Source organism: Triticum aestivum, chromosome 4B (genome assembly GCF_018294505.1).
Source record: "Triticum aestivum cultivar Chinese Spring chromosome 4B, IWGSC CS RefSeq v2.1, whole genome shotgun sequence".
NCBI lineage: Eukaryota > Viridiplantae > Streptophyta > Magnoliopsida > Poales > Poaceae > Triticum > Triticum aestivum.
The window spans coordinates 518,459,408-518,471,592 of record NC_057804.1 but is presented as its reverse complement, the minus strand read 5'-3'; the positions used below and the strand labels follow the sequence as shown (position 1 = coordinate 518,471,592).

The 12,185-nt window shown below is 45.9% G+C and overlaps 3 protein-coding genes across 4 annotated transcripts; 2 read left to right on the top strand and 1 right to left on the bottom strand.

The window, feature by feature from the left end:
* The first annotated feature begins 1,311 nt into the window (after positions 1-1,311).
* Positions 1,312-3,751, top strand: LOC123095087 (protein FAR1-RELATED SEQUENCE 5-like). Its single transcript, XM_044516915.1, has 2 exons — positions 1,312-1,441; positions 1,519-3,751. The coding sequence occupies exon 2, from the start codon at positions 1,570-1,572 to the stop codon at positions 3,706-3,708; it is 2,139 nt and encodes a 712-aa protein (XP_044372850.1). The 5' UTR covers positions 1,312-1,441; positions 1,519-1,569; the 3' UTR covers positions 3,709-3,751.
* Positions 3,752-4,550: 799 nt separating this feature from the next.
* LOC123093036 (uncharacterized) lies at positions 4,551-9,220 on the top strand. 2 transcript variants are annotated; one of them, XM_044514912.1, is made up of 6 exons: positions 4,551-5,383; positions 5,487-5,701; positions 6,138-6,207; positions 6,316-6,520; positions 6,620-8,539; positions 8,661-9,220. In XM_044514912.1, exons 2-5 carry the CDS (start codon positions 5,502-5,504, stop codon positions 6,796-6,798), a joined length of 654 nt encoding a protein of 217 aa, XP_044370847.1. In that variant the 5' UTR covers positions 4,551-5,383; positions 5,487-5,501; the 3' UTR covers positions 6,799-8,539; positions 8,661-9,220. The 2 variants fall into 2 exon arrangements, with proteins under 2 accessions (XP_044370847.1, XP_044370846.1); XM_044514911.1 differs by having other exon boundaries at positions 4,554-5,701.
* Positions 9,161-9,975, bottom strand: LOC123093037 (pterocarpan synthase 1-like). Its single transcript, XM_044514913.1, has one exon. It carries the CDS (start codon positions 9,968-9,970, stop codon positions 9,398-9,400), a length of 573 nt encoding a protein of 190 aa, XP_044370848.1. The 5' UTR covers positions 9,971-9,975; the 3' UTR covers positions 9,161-9,397.
* Between the last annotated feature and the right edge of the window lie 2,210 nt (positions 9,976-12,185).

Genomic DNA, 12,185 nt, shown 5'->3' with positions numbered 1-12,185 from the left:
CAGTCCATGATTTCTTTTGCACATCACCTATCTAATTAAATGTTACAGTCCATGGTTTCTTTCGCACACGAACAGAATGACTATTGTGTGTATCATACGGATCAAAAGACACACCAGGCCACAACGTTTACATACTACTAAAGATCCTACAACAAATTAAATGAGGAGAGCTTAGGCCCTTCCCAGTGCTCCACGATGTACAGGTGCTAAGGATGCTACATAGACAGAAAAATGATGTGGCAAAGCAATTAAAGAGGAGAGAGAGGATTATAGTGACCCCAACAAGAACCAATGCTAAGCACGTGAACCTAGACAAAAAGACTACCAACCAATACATGAAGGAGTTTTATTACTAAACAATTAAATAGAGAAGGCTTGGCTACAAAACCTAAGCACCAATGCATTGGGGACATTAGTTGCTAAGCATTTTAATGCACTTAGCACCCCACTTTAGCACCAATGCATTGAGAGAGGTCTTAGCAACAGAAAGCTAAGAACCCATGCATTGTGAAGTTTGGTTGCTAAGTCATTTAATATGCTTAGCACCTCATCTTGGGCGAAGTATCAAGTGAAAACTCTTGATCAGTAAAAACTGAAAACTTTCATCCTAGCCCATCGGATCGAGGACGTACAGCAGGGATTGGAGGTGGGAATATGACCATCCACTTAACAATTGTTTTACACATAACCCCCTGCTTACGTTCTGTCTTGTGAAAATTTTAGCGAACAAGAAAAAAAAAGCAAAACAAATCTCAACCCAGGCGAGGGTGAGACTTGGCGGCGGCGCCTGGATTGCGACTTGGCGGCCGCCATGAAGCCTCGTCATGTGCAGAACGCCATGTGCCCTAGCTCTCCAGCGGCTCAGTCCTTGAGCCCTCTTCCTCGTCCTCCATCGGCCATGTACACCAATGGCAGTCCTTCGTCGGCACCGTCCAGCAGCGTGAGCGCTCCGCCGCCCGTGGTCATCAGCCCATTGCCGGCCCTGAGCGCTCCGGCGGCCATGATCCCCCGTCCTCCGTTGGCCCCGTCCAGCAGCACAAGCGCTACAGCGGCCATGATCCCCCGTCCTCCGTTGGCACTGTCCAGCAGTGCGAGCGCTCTGGCTGCCATGATCCCCCGCCCGCCGTTGGCCCCGTCCAGCAGCGCGATCACTCCGTCAACCGTGATTCCACACCCTCTGGCGGCGTCGTCCAGCAGCGCGAGTCCTCTGCCGGCCTCCGCGGTAAGCAATGATTTTTTTGATGGTTTATTTTCTTTCTCCATTGATACGAACTGATCATGCTAATGCCATGGTTACTTTTGTTAGCTTGGTGGTGATTTGGTTTTTCAAAACCATAATTGCGATGAAGGAGTACGCCATGATATAGAAATACATCCTCCCCCCATCAATTTGGATAGCTTCCGGACACCCAAAAAAAGAGCCACGGACATCCCAGTTTGTGTGAGTGTCATACAACTTAATTCAAATGCCTTTAACAATTACTAACTTGTATGACTAATGGGTGTTGTAATTTTTAGAGTTCATCATGTACACCCAACTGCGATGAGAACTTGAAGCCAGCTGTAGGAATGACATTTGATAGTATGGAAGCGGTCGAGGAGTTTTACAAGGCTTATGCACACAATGTTGGATTTTCAGTTCGAATTGGACAGAAGAAGACTGTAGATAATGTGATGGTCTGGAGGCGTTTCCTTTGTTCAAAATTAGGATTCCGAACAGAGAAGGTGGATGAACCCAGGACGAATTTGAATGGAGAGAAGAAAAGAACACATGCAAGAAAGATCACTAGATGTGGTTGTGAGGCCATGATAACCGTGAAGCGTACAAAGGATGGCAAATACTCGGTATCAGATTTTCATGAAGAACACACCCATGATTTTGTCACACCTAGTAAGCAACATTTAATCAAGTCTAACAGAAAAGTCAGTGAAAAGGCCAAGGGCACACTATTCACATGTCACGCAGCTAGCATTGGTACATCTGGGGCGTTTCGGTTGCTTCGTGCTGGTGAGGGCGGATTTCAGTTTGTGGGGTGCACAAAAAGAGACCTGCAAAATTATCATCGTGACATGAGAAGTACTTTCAAGGATTCAGATGCTCAAATGTTCATTGACAACCTCAGGAAGAGGAAGAAAATCAACCCGGGGTTCTTCTTTGAGTATGTTCTTGATGATAAAAACTGTCTGACACATGTATTTTGGGCTGATGCTTTTTGTAGAAAGAATTATGCTTTGTTTGGAGAAATGGTATCCTTTGACTCTACATATAGCACCAACCAGTACAACATGATTTTTTGCCCATTCACAGGAATAAACCACCACATGGGATCTGTTTTTTATGGTGCCGCCTTGATTGTAGATGAGAAGATAGAGTCATATGAATGGGTATTTGAAACGTTCTTGAAAGCAATGGATGGGGCAGCACCAAGGCTTATAGTAACTGATGAAGACCAAAGCATGAAGGCTGCAATTGAACATATAATGCCAAACACTATCCATAGGTTATGCATGTGGCACATAATGAGAAAGCTTTCAGAAAAGGTTGGCCCTCCATTGAGAGAGGATGAACATTTCTATAGTACAATTAACTCATGTGTATGGGGCTCTGAAAACCCAGCTGAATTTGAGGCAAAATGGTCTTCGTTGATTTCTGAATTTGGGCTTGGGGAAAACACATGGTTTGCCAGGAGATACGAACTTCGTGAATCATGGATACCAGCCTACTTCAGAGGTGTTTTTTTGGGTGAGACTCTAAGAACCACTTCAAGGTCGGAGAGTGCTAACTCGTTTTTCAATCACTTTATTGGCTACAAACATGCTTTGGTGGAGTTTTGGATTAGGATTGGTACAGCCCTAGAAGAACAACGTCAGAATGAACTCAAGGCTGACCACGAGTGCCTCAATTCTATGCCTCCATTGATTACATCTTGGGAGATTGAGAAGCATGCTAGTCTGGTCTTCACCCATGAGGTTTTCAAATATTTTCAGAAGGAGGTGCGTGCAGCTAGAGATCATTGCTTGATTGAAAGCATATCACAGGAAGGTGACGTGAGAACCACGGTTATAGGTGGTGACCGCTCTTCGAAGTCTCGAGAAGTTCAATTCAACACAGCATCCATGAGTGGTCATTGCTCTTGCATGTTATTTCAGACACGTGGAATTCCATGCCGACATATCATTGTTTTTTTGAGAGGTGCAAAGATGAATGAGCTACCTAGCCATTTTATTCTAGATAGGTGGAAGAAAACGGTTAACAGGAGGGTACTATATGATAGCTACGACAACTTGCTTGAAGAGAATGAAAGTAGTTCCTTAGATTTGGCAAAGCGAAAAATGATTTCTGAGATACACCAAGCAGTGGATGATACAATTAGGTTGGCTGAACACTCTCCTGAAGAATTGGAAGCAATAAGAAACATTCTCATTGACATGAAAAGAAATGTTTCTGAAAGGGTTGTTGCCAATCATCCTAGTAGACAAGATGAGTTTGAGGCATATATTGGTTGTACTATGCCTAATCAAGTTGAAATTCATCCACCAACAGATGTCCATACAAAAGGGAGATGCAAAAGAATTAAGGGGCACTTAGACAAGGGTGGGCATCAAAATAAGGATGTAGAAGGGAAGCAAAATAAGGATGGAGAGGGGAAGAAAAATGTTGGTGGACAAAAAAAGAAAGTGCCTAGAACGTGCAAGAAGTGTAAGTAAGTTGGCTTCCATGATAGCCGTAATTGCCCCAACAATAACTAAGAAAACTACTGGTACTTTTCATGACCATACAATTTATTTTTCTTTCAAAAATGTATACACAGACACAAACTTATCTGTTTATGTCAAACTGCAGGTCTTGTTCCAACTCCAAGATGCATTTCGAAACGACAAGTTTGCATTGAAGCTCATGTTTTGGAGGGATTTTACATGAACTTTCCTATTATATTTCCTAGGAGATTATTATTTTATTTCCAAATATTGTAGTTCTGTTGAATATTTATGTTTGAATATTGTATTTCTGAATATTTATGTCTGAAGATTCATCAAAATGGCCAGAGTGGAATTTTGTTTCGTGATGCAAGAATATTATTTCGCATGGCAAGTTGTTTGCTCCAGTTTACTGTGTACAAGTGATGTTGAAATCATCGCCTGCTTATGTCAAGTGTGGGAAAGGTTTGTAGATAACAGAGGGCATTGAGCTTACAATGACCCCCCTGCCTACTCCTCCTGCTGCTATCTTTTGGCTGGCAACTGTTCGCTTTTACTAAAAAGAGTTACACTTAGACAGGATAATAAGGCACAAGAGGTTCATTCGTTAACGTTGCGTCCTGTTGGTTTTAGCACATGTGGCTTACGGAATTCTGAAATTAGCAAGACAAAAGATGTTAAATCACCAGTACATGCCTCACTTTTAACAAGGGAATATTTCTGCAGCCAATTCACGTTCATTCTGTATATCTGCAAATTCAGTATGTACAGCAGTAGCAAAAGAGCAAATATTTCTTGTATATTTGAAGCTGTTGTGTGTACATCTAAATATTTCAGTATGTAGCAACATGTTCATACGTGAATGTACGTCCAAATCGACGTGCATAGCAAAACAACAGCAGTAGCAAGAGCAAATGTTTCTATATGTAGATCGACTCACGTGTTTTTTGAACACCCACTTTCACTTTCACTTCAGGTGAAGCAAAACAACAAAGATTTATCTTATCTGTGCATCCCATTCAGTCGGCTACAGCAAGAACACCAACGATTTTAATCTACAGCAAAACAACAGCTTCAGAGGGGCCGGGTCGCCGTCGCATGGAGGCAGCGCCGCCGCCACTGGGTCTCCCTCGCCTGGGCCAGCGCCAGGTCGCTGGGTCGTGGACATCGCCGTGGCCAGGGTCATCTCGGTGGCCGTCTCGTCGCCGTTGGGTGGGGATACCGTCGGTGCCGCCGCCAGCGCGCGCCAGATCGCCTGGGGCATCGCGGTCGCGTCGTGCCTCCATCGTGGCCTCCGAGTGGCCGTCGCTAGGGGAGCGGCGTCGGCCTCCAAGTCGCAGTCCAGTCGCCGCCGCCAAGTCTCGCCCTCGCCTGGGTCGAGATTCGTTTTTTTTTCTTGTTCGCTAAAATTTTCACAAGACAGAACGTAAGCAGGGGGGGTTATGTGTAAAACAATTGTTAAGTGGATGGTCATATTCCCACCTCCAATCCCTGCTGTACGTCCTCGATCCGATGGGCTAGGATGAAAATTTTCAGTTTTTACTGATCAAGAGTTTTCACTTGATACTTCGCCCCTCATCTTAGCACCCATGCATTGGAAGAGGTCTTATCTTCTCCTTTCCCCAAGTGTAAACCCTAGCTACTTGTAGCCAACTCTTAATTCAGGGTATCCGTGAGTGGATTGGTCGGTCAATATCCTGCTATTTCCTCTGATCTGCTGATTGATCCTCTAGATCCAGCCTTTGGGCCTCTCTCCCTAACGCGTGCCCGATCCGATCGATCTGCAGACTCAGAATCGGTCGATGGGGTCCTTCCTCTCGTCGGCTGCCGGTGCCGCGGGCGAGGTTGATCATGGCGCACGCGCCCACCGCTCTCCTACCATAAAGGAGTGCACCCGCCTTATGACAAACCAGGAGCTAGCTCGGTTAGACGGATACGATCCAGTAAGCTTCCAAGAACTCATGGCCAGAGGAAATGCTGGCCGCCCCACGTTGTTACAAGAGTACGTTCATCCTACCTACACGCTCATTACCCCATCCCCAGCTAGTTTAGCTACTCCCTCCATTCACAAATATAAAATGTTTTAGATATTTCAGTATGACTACATACGGATTGAAATGAGTTAACAAATACACTAATGTGTATATACATCCAATTTAGAAAAAAAGATATTTCAGTATGGACTACATATAGACCGAAATGAGTTAATAAGCACACTAAAATGTCTCTATATACATCTGATTCAGAAAAAAACTACTCCCTCCGATCCAATAGAGTACGTCAATTAATTTCGACCAGAGGGAGCAGTGGAACATCTTATATTTGTGAATGGAGGGAATACCTAATTTCTTCTTTCATGCACATATAGTTATTTAAAGAATTGTGTCGAATAACGAATGAATGAAAGGATCATGTTTACTTTTTGTTTTGATCGACAGCGAGGCTGACTCCGCCGCCGTTTGTAAGCTTGTCCGCTGCGCCCTCAAACACTACAACTCCAAAAACCCGGTAGGTACTCCCAACAACTCAGGGGACCCCTAGCGGCTTCCCAATTCTATAATCTTTGGTTTCGATCCTCTTGGATGTGCATCATGTGCTAGTACTGGCTTGACGCAGGGCGTCGACTTCGAGTATCCCGCCGAGCTGACAACGGAGATGAAGGCCACTGGTATCAGTTTCAGGGAACGTTTCTGGTACCACGTCGGTTTCTTGGCGCGCCGGAGGAATGCTGGCGCTGATGATGAGTTGCAACACTTCTTTGCCGAGCTACGCTTCAATGAGTGGACCCGCAGACCAAATGTTCAAACATGCACCATCTTAGGTACATAATCAACCATACCAGCTAACCGTGCTGTATATATATGCAATTTGATCAGCCCTAGCTAATTCTCTGTATGTCCTTCCCTATTTATGTCGACAGAAAAGCCGTTGTGCCGCTTCAGAAGCAGGTGTGCTTTTTGTACAGATGGGTCTAAGGTTTTGCACCCAAGTGATACGGAATTTGCGTGTGGAAAGGAGGGGCACGAAAAGGAATTCTTCAACAAGAAAGATATGCAAGTGTGGCCGATTGATCCTATGAGACATGCATCACAGATGTAGGATACTTACGGTTTTCTTATTTGTCATCCTTGTTGTTTAATTTCCTGGATCATAAGAGAAATAAATTGTTGTCCGAGCTTCACCATGCACAGGATCCTTGCTTTTTGAGCACGAAGACGTCTATAAAATTTGAACAACTGGAGAACTAAATCAAAATGTATGCTGTAAGCTAGCTTATCGCAATAAGCGGACCCTCAAATACTCTGTTCAGGATTAAACTTTGGCCATTGGACATAGGTGGCATATGCAATCCATAAGCTGACCCTCAGATACTCTGTTCAGGATGAAACTTCAGTGCTATAGGCTTCTATGCTTAGCGATTGAAAAATGAAAATGGAACAGAGATTTAAAGTATTGGACATCAAGTTCTTGTATGCCTGTGTCAAACCTATGATAGTTGTCCTCTACCAGGTTTGCTCAAACATCAGCATTTCTTTACATCGTTTCTAGTATCAAACATCAATCAAGCAGGACAAAGTATTGAACTATATCAACTGCAAAGCACTGGTGTAATGATGAATATGCACTTGCCATATTTTTAGAGTTTTCCCTTCTGCTCAAGTGGAGCAAATACGGTGTGTTGGTTACACATTTAATCCATGGTGATGCTTTTTTTTGGTCTTATAAAGCATAATCTGCTCGCAACTTGCATTCCTTAACTGCTTATACATGGTATACAATATGTTACTGGTGAATGTTTGTAGGGTTGAGTTTCTAGATTAGTGGATATGTTGTCCAGTGATTTATTTTTTATCGACTACTAGATTAGTGGATATATTGTACATATTTGTGATTCTTGTTTTGACATGTCGACTCAGTTCAATACTACTGGAGATAAATACTCGGTATTCTTTGTGAAACAAAACAAACTTGCTTTTTATTGTTCTGTTACTCACTGTGAAATCTTGAAGTTAACCCCATAGAAATTTTGGACCGGTTTTAACTTTTAACATCAAGTTGTGCAATTGGTGTACTGAAATAATTTAATTATTATCTTCTTATCTTTTGGGCACTGACTTGACATACCTTCTCTTTATTGCTGATTTGCCCAACCTTCTTGCTTTAGGTTTACACCTTCGTGTTTCTGTTACGAATAATTCCACTAGTGAAACAGTAGCAGAACTTGATGAATTGTATTTCCCGTACCTGCATGTCCGGATAATAAAGATGCAAGGCATGTTAAGACATATCATGTTGCACTGAAGGAGAAAGGCTTTGTTGATGGTCCGTGGTGTCATAATTATTGGCTAGGAGACAGAAAAGAAAGTTTTGGAAGCCACTCTCCCACCCTCACCCCAACAAAGAAAGGAAAACCAGTTACAACTAACAGGGCACTACACCCACACAAAAGTATGCCTGCATGTGCAAAACAGTGTGTGCACTTACTGGAAAAGAGTTTCAACCATCCTTTATGTTGTTCTTTAAAATTGAAATTTGCAGTAAATTATTCATTGCTCTTGATAGCTGGTAAAGCTGAATCTCCAACCTGATGCATCTGGTTCATTTGTTGAAATCCTTGGTATGTGAATTTTAGCTTTCCACTTTAATTTGAAATATCGGCCCGTTATGTGTTTGTAGGTCCTACTCGACCTGACGGCAGCTTACCATTATCAGTATCAGTCTGCATCTCGTTTGTCTTCAGCAAGATGCTCTTCGGTTCCATGCGTCTCGGTCTCGGGTCATATGACTGGGCTAGAAGTAATGCGGAGACTTGATGCCAATACACTCGTGACCTCAGATGGTAAGTGGGAGGTTCCTTGCTTTTGGTTTCTTCTATGGTTAAGTTCCCATTATTTCTAGGGAATCCCGTCGATCACACTTCATATGCTGATCTGGTCCTCGTCCTGACCGGCTGACTGCAGGGGTCTCATCTAGCAAAGGCAAACATAGATGCTGTCGTTGACGCTTCAGCCGACACCATGGTTCTGTACCCTGAGAAAGGACGCAATCTGCACAGAGCGTGTGAGTTTTTGTTCCGACGCAATCTGCTCTCAGCCTTGGATTCAGCCTGAGAAGACAATAGTCGAAATGACGAGCGGTATTTTTCTGACTTAACGTGAGGATGTAAACCTGAAACTAAAGAACATTCGGGTGCTTACTCGCGCCCCAGGCGGAGACGACGCGCGGTATTTGTGGCTGGAAGAGACCTCCTTTTCTTGGCAACTAATGCTGTTCCATGGTGTTGCAGAGCTTCTCTGTCTATCCTTTGGGCATTATCGTCTGTGAAGTGAGCACATCGCAGTGAAGCATTGACTCTGATCGCCTTTTGCTGCTTTTGGTGAGTTGCTGTACTCATCCACCCTCTTCCCCAATCAGTTAGGACACCAAGATCATTGCCCAATACAAAGACAGTGATGCAAAGTTCAAGTAGATATGATGTGAGTGTGACTCTAAGAAAGTGAAAGTGACAAGATTGATTTCAGCACAGTGAAGTACAGTAGGGCACGAACAGCCCCGGGGTTTATCCTCCTTTTGGAAAAGAAATAGTAGTAGGACACAAACTACACACATATCGATGGTAACTACAAGCAATGCAACGAGCATGTTATTCTCAACACACTGAAGAAAGAGGCTGCAACCCCGCAAACCATGTGTCTTTTCATGCACCGGCGGCCGCCGGGCTCACGTAGACAAAGGCATCCAGCTCGAGGACGGCGCTCCCCCCACTCCAGCTCGCAGTTTTCCAGAGCACATACCCTGTCGCCATCCTGAAAACTCCGGTCCCGCCAACCACCGCCAGCTCCCGCTCCGGCATCATGACGTTGTTGCGGCCCACCACGGCCAGCGAACTCCCGTTGTAAGGCCCGTCGGCGAGCAGGACGTTCATGGTGAGGAGCACTGCGGGATCGCCCTGTGATGCTGTCACGTAGAATCCCTGGGCACGCCCGACGACTCTCGAGGCCGGCGTAGGGCCCTCCGTGAGGCGGTCGTCCATGACCATTGTGTCACCGAACCGGGCGCTGCCGCCGGAGCCCTTCAGCGGCTGGCCGGTCCCGTTGGCGATTAGAACGGTGGTGGGTTTGGGGCCGGTGCTGGAGTCGTGCATGTAGAAGTGGAGATGTCTGGGGGCACCCTGCGTGCCCACGCCGTGGGCGGCAGAGGCAAAAAGGACGGTGGCCATGCCGGCCGTGAGTAGCGTAGCTAGAGATGCAGAGGTGAGGTGGGAAGCCATGTCGAGCATGCGTGAGGAGAGGCCAGTGTGTCCATGTCCTTAAATGGTGTAAGCTACCAAAGGTCAATCATTAGCCCCGAGGGAAGGCACACACTATGTGTCGGCCAACTGATCTTTTGCAAAATCGGCCTAGTCGCGAGCAGTTGGATCGGCACGATCACGCGTTGCGGCTCCACTTGCAACATGGCGCATGTTGCGAAGCTCCTTTGCAAGATAGCACATGTTGTGAAGCTTTGGTGTTGCGTTGTCGGCAATAGAAAGGAAATTTGTAGCATACAAGGACGGGGGCACGCAGATCGTGGGTCGTCTATCCGCGTCATGATTTAGAAAGATGGTTGTGTATATGGCCTATTTCCTTAGTATAGCTCAAAGGCAATTACCGTCTCTATATGTCTGTAATGCCTTCGTAAATGTGGAAATTATATAGTTGTTCGTGTGGGCTCGGATTGGTGGTTACAGATATTAGATATACATTTCTTTTGCGGGAAAGATATTAGATATACATTGGATGCACGAAGTAATGTACTCATATATCCCTGTTTTTAAATATAAGTCTTTTTTTAGAGATTTCAACATGGACGACATACGGATGTATATAAACATAGTTTAGAGTGCAGATTCATTCATTTTGCTTCGTATATAGTCCATATTAGAATATCTAAAAAGACTTATATTTAATAAGGGAGGGAGTAGTAGAGCTGTGCAAAAATGATTCATTCCGTCTCCGTCTAGTTCTTCTACTACTGTCTCTGTTCTTGTACGCGCCTGTTAGACCAGCAATCATGTATCATGTAAGAGAAAAAGGAGATAACTGTTGTTGTTCTAAGCGATTGAAAGAGGAGCAGAGGCATATCAAAAGCTTTTATTCATAAGGTTAGTATGAAAATTTTCTGATGTGGAATATTATAATGCAAATAAAAAGGCGGGCAATAGCGTTACGTATTTCAAGTTACATGTAATTAAACTTAATACTGATGGAATAAGTTAGTAAGTTTTTGTGACTGAAACTTGCAGAAAATTAGTTCATAAATAATATTATTAGAAAGATCCTGACGTGCAGTCTTAGTATTGAAATGAAAATGATGCCAATAATTATGTATGTACTAGGCGAGTCATGTCATCTCCCCTGGTACTCGCCTGTTGAGTAGCATCTTAATAGTACAAATTGAAACGAAGTTGTAGTTTGCGACTCCCCCTCTCGGGTTGCACGCGCGGGCAGAGGGGGGGGGGGGGGAGGCGCGAAGGCGGCGGGCACGGTCGACGCGCCCCGACGAGCCTCCCTCGTGCGGGGAGAGGCGTCATCTGGGCGGCGCGTGACGGATCTAATGGCGCACGACGTACGTAATGGCGCGCGGCGGAGAGGAGGAGGCGCCAGGGGCTCGCGGGAGGAGATGGTCGCGGCGCAGTGGATCCTCCGGGAGGTGACAGCGCGGGACAAGCGGGTGGCGGGGCGAGCTCGGCCAGGAGTGGCTGCCTTGCAGCAGCCGAGTATGTTGCGTCCTCGGATGCCTGCTCCAGGTCGCGGTCGTGGAAGATGGAGGTGGTGGCGCGGGCCGGATGGGCCCGATCTGGGCCGCAGGGCCGTGGCACGGGCTTCTGCCTGAGTTGGCTTGACTGCTGCAGTGTGCGGCTCCTGGCGTTCCTTGGTACGGCTGGGAGGGCGATCTGCGATTTGCAGCCGCGGGGAGGTTGGTTCTAGTGGTGTTTTGCTTCTGCATGTGCGGGTCTTCGGTGGACAACGACAGGCGAAGTGCTGCAGCGGCGGTAGAGTGGTCAACTTGGACAGTGTGGCCCCAATCCGGAGGGCAGGGATGAAGGTGTGCGGCAATTCGAAAGAAATTCTAGCCCGTATTCGGCCGGCGCTGGCGGCGCCGGTGCCCGTGGATATCGTTTCCCTCCTTGGAGGGGTCGCCAAGATGTGTCGGCATCTTCCTCGCTCGCTTGTAGGATTGGCAGATGTCTTCGGGCAAAAGCCTAGGTTCAGAGTTGAACCGGCGTCATGACGGTGTCCTCATCGTCACTACTCTGTTGGGAGCGTCGCTCTTGAAGGCCAGGTCTAGAGGTTCCTTGTTGTGCTACTTCCGGTGCACGCTAATGTGCAAGGTTAGCTTCAGAGGCGCAATGTACGTCGCAGCCGGTGAGTCCAAGACGGTGGCTTTAGTGTACCGATCAAGTTCCGCCATCTACTTGCCACCTCCTTTTTGGCATCAAGGGT

What these genes read in the sequence shown, in the direction of transcription:
- LOC123095087 (XM_044516915.1), top strand. Translation starts at nt 1,570, where the DNA reads ATGACATTTGATAGTATGGAAGCGGTCGAGGAGTTTTACAAGGCTTAT.
- LOC123093036 (XM_044514912.1), top strand. Translation starts at nt 5,502, where the DNA reads ATGGGGTCCTTCCTCTCGTCGGCTGCCGGTGCCGCGGGCGAGGTTGAT. An exon ending in CGCCCCACGTTGTTACAAGA is followed by an intron (nt 5,702 to 6,137) that starts GTACGTTCATCC and finishes TTTGATCGACAG; the next exon opens with CGAGGCTGACTCCGCCGCCG. An exon ending in TCAAACATGCACCATCTTAG is followed by an intron (nt 6,521 to 6,619) that starts GTACATAATCAA and finishes TTATGTCGACAG; the next exon opens with AAAAGCCGTTGTGCCGCTTC.
- LOC123093037 (XM_044514913.1), bottom strand. Translation starts at nt 9,970, where the DNA reads ATGGCTTCCCACCTCACCTCTGCATCTCTAGCTACGCTACTCACGGCC.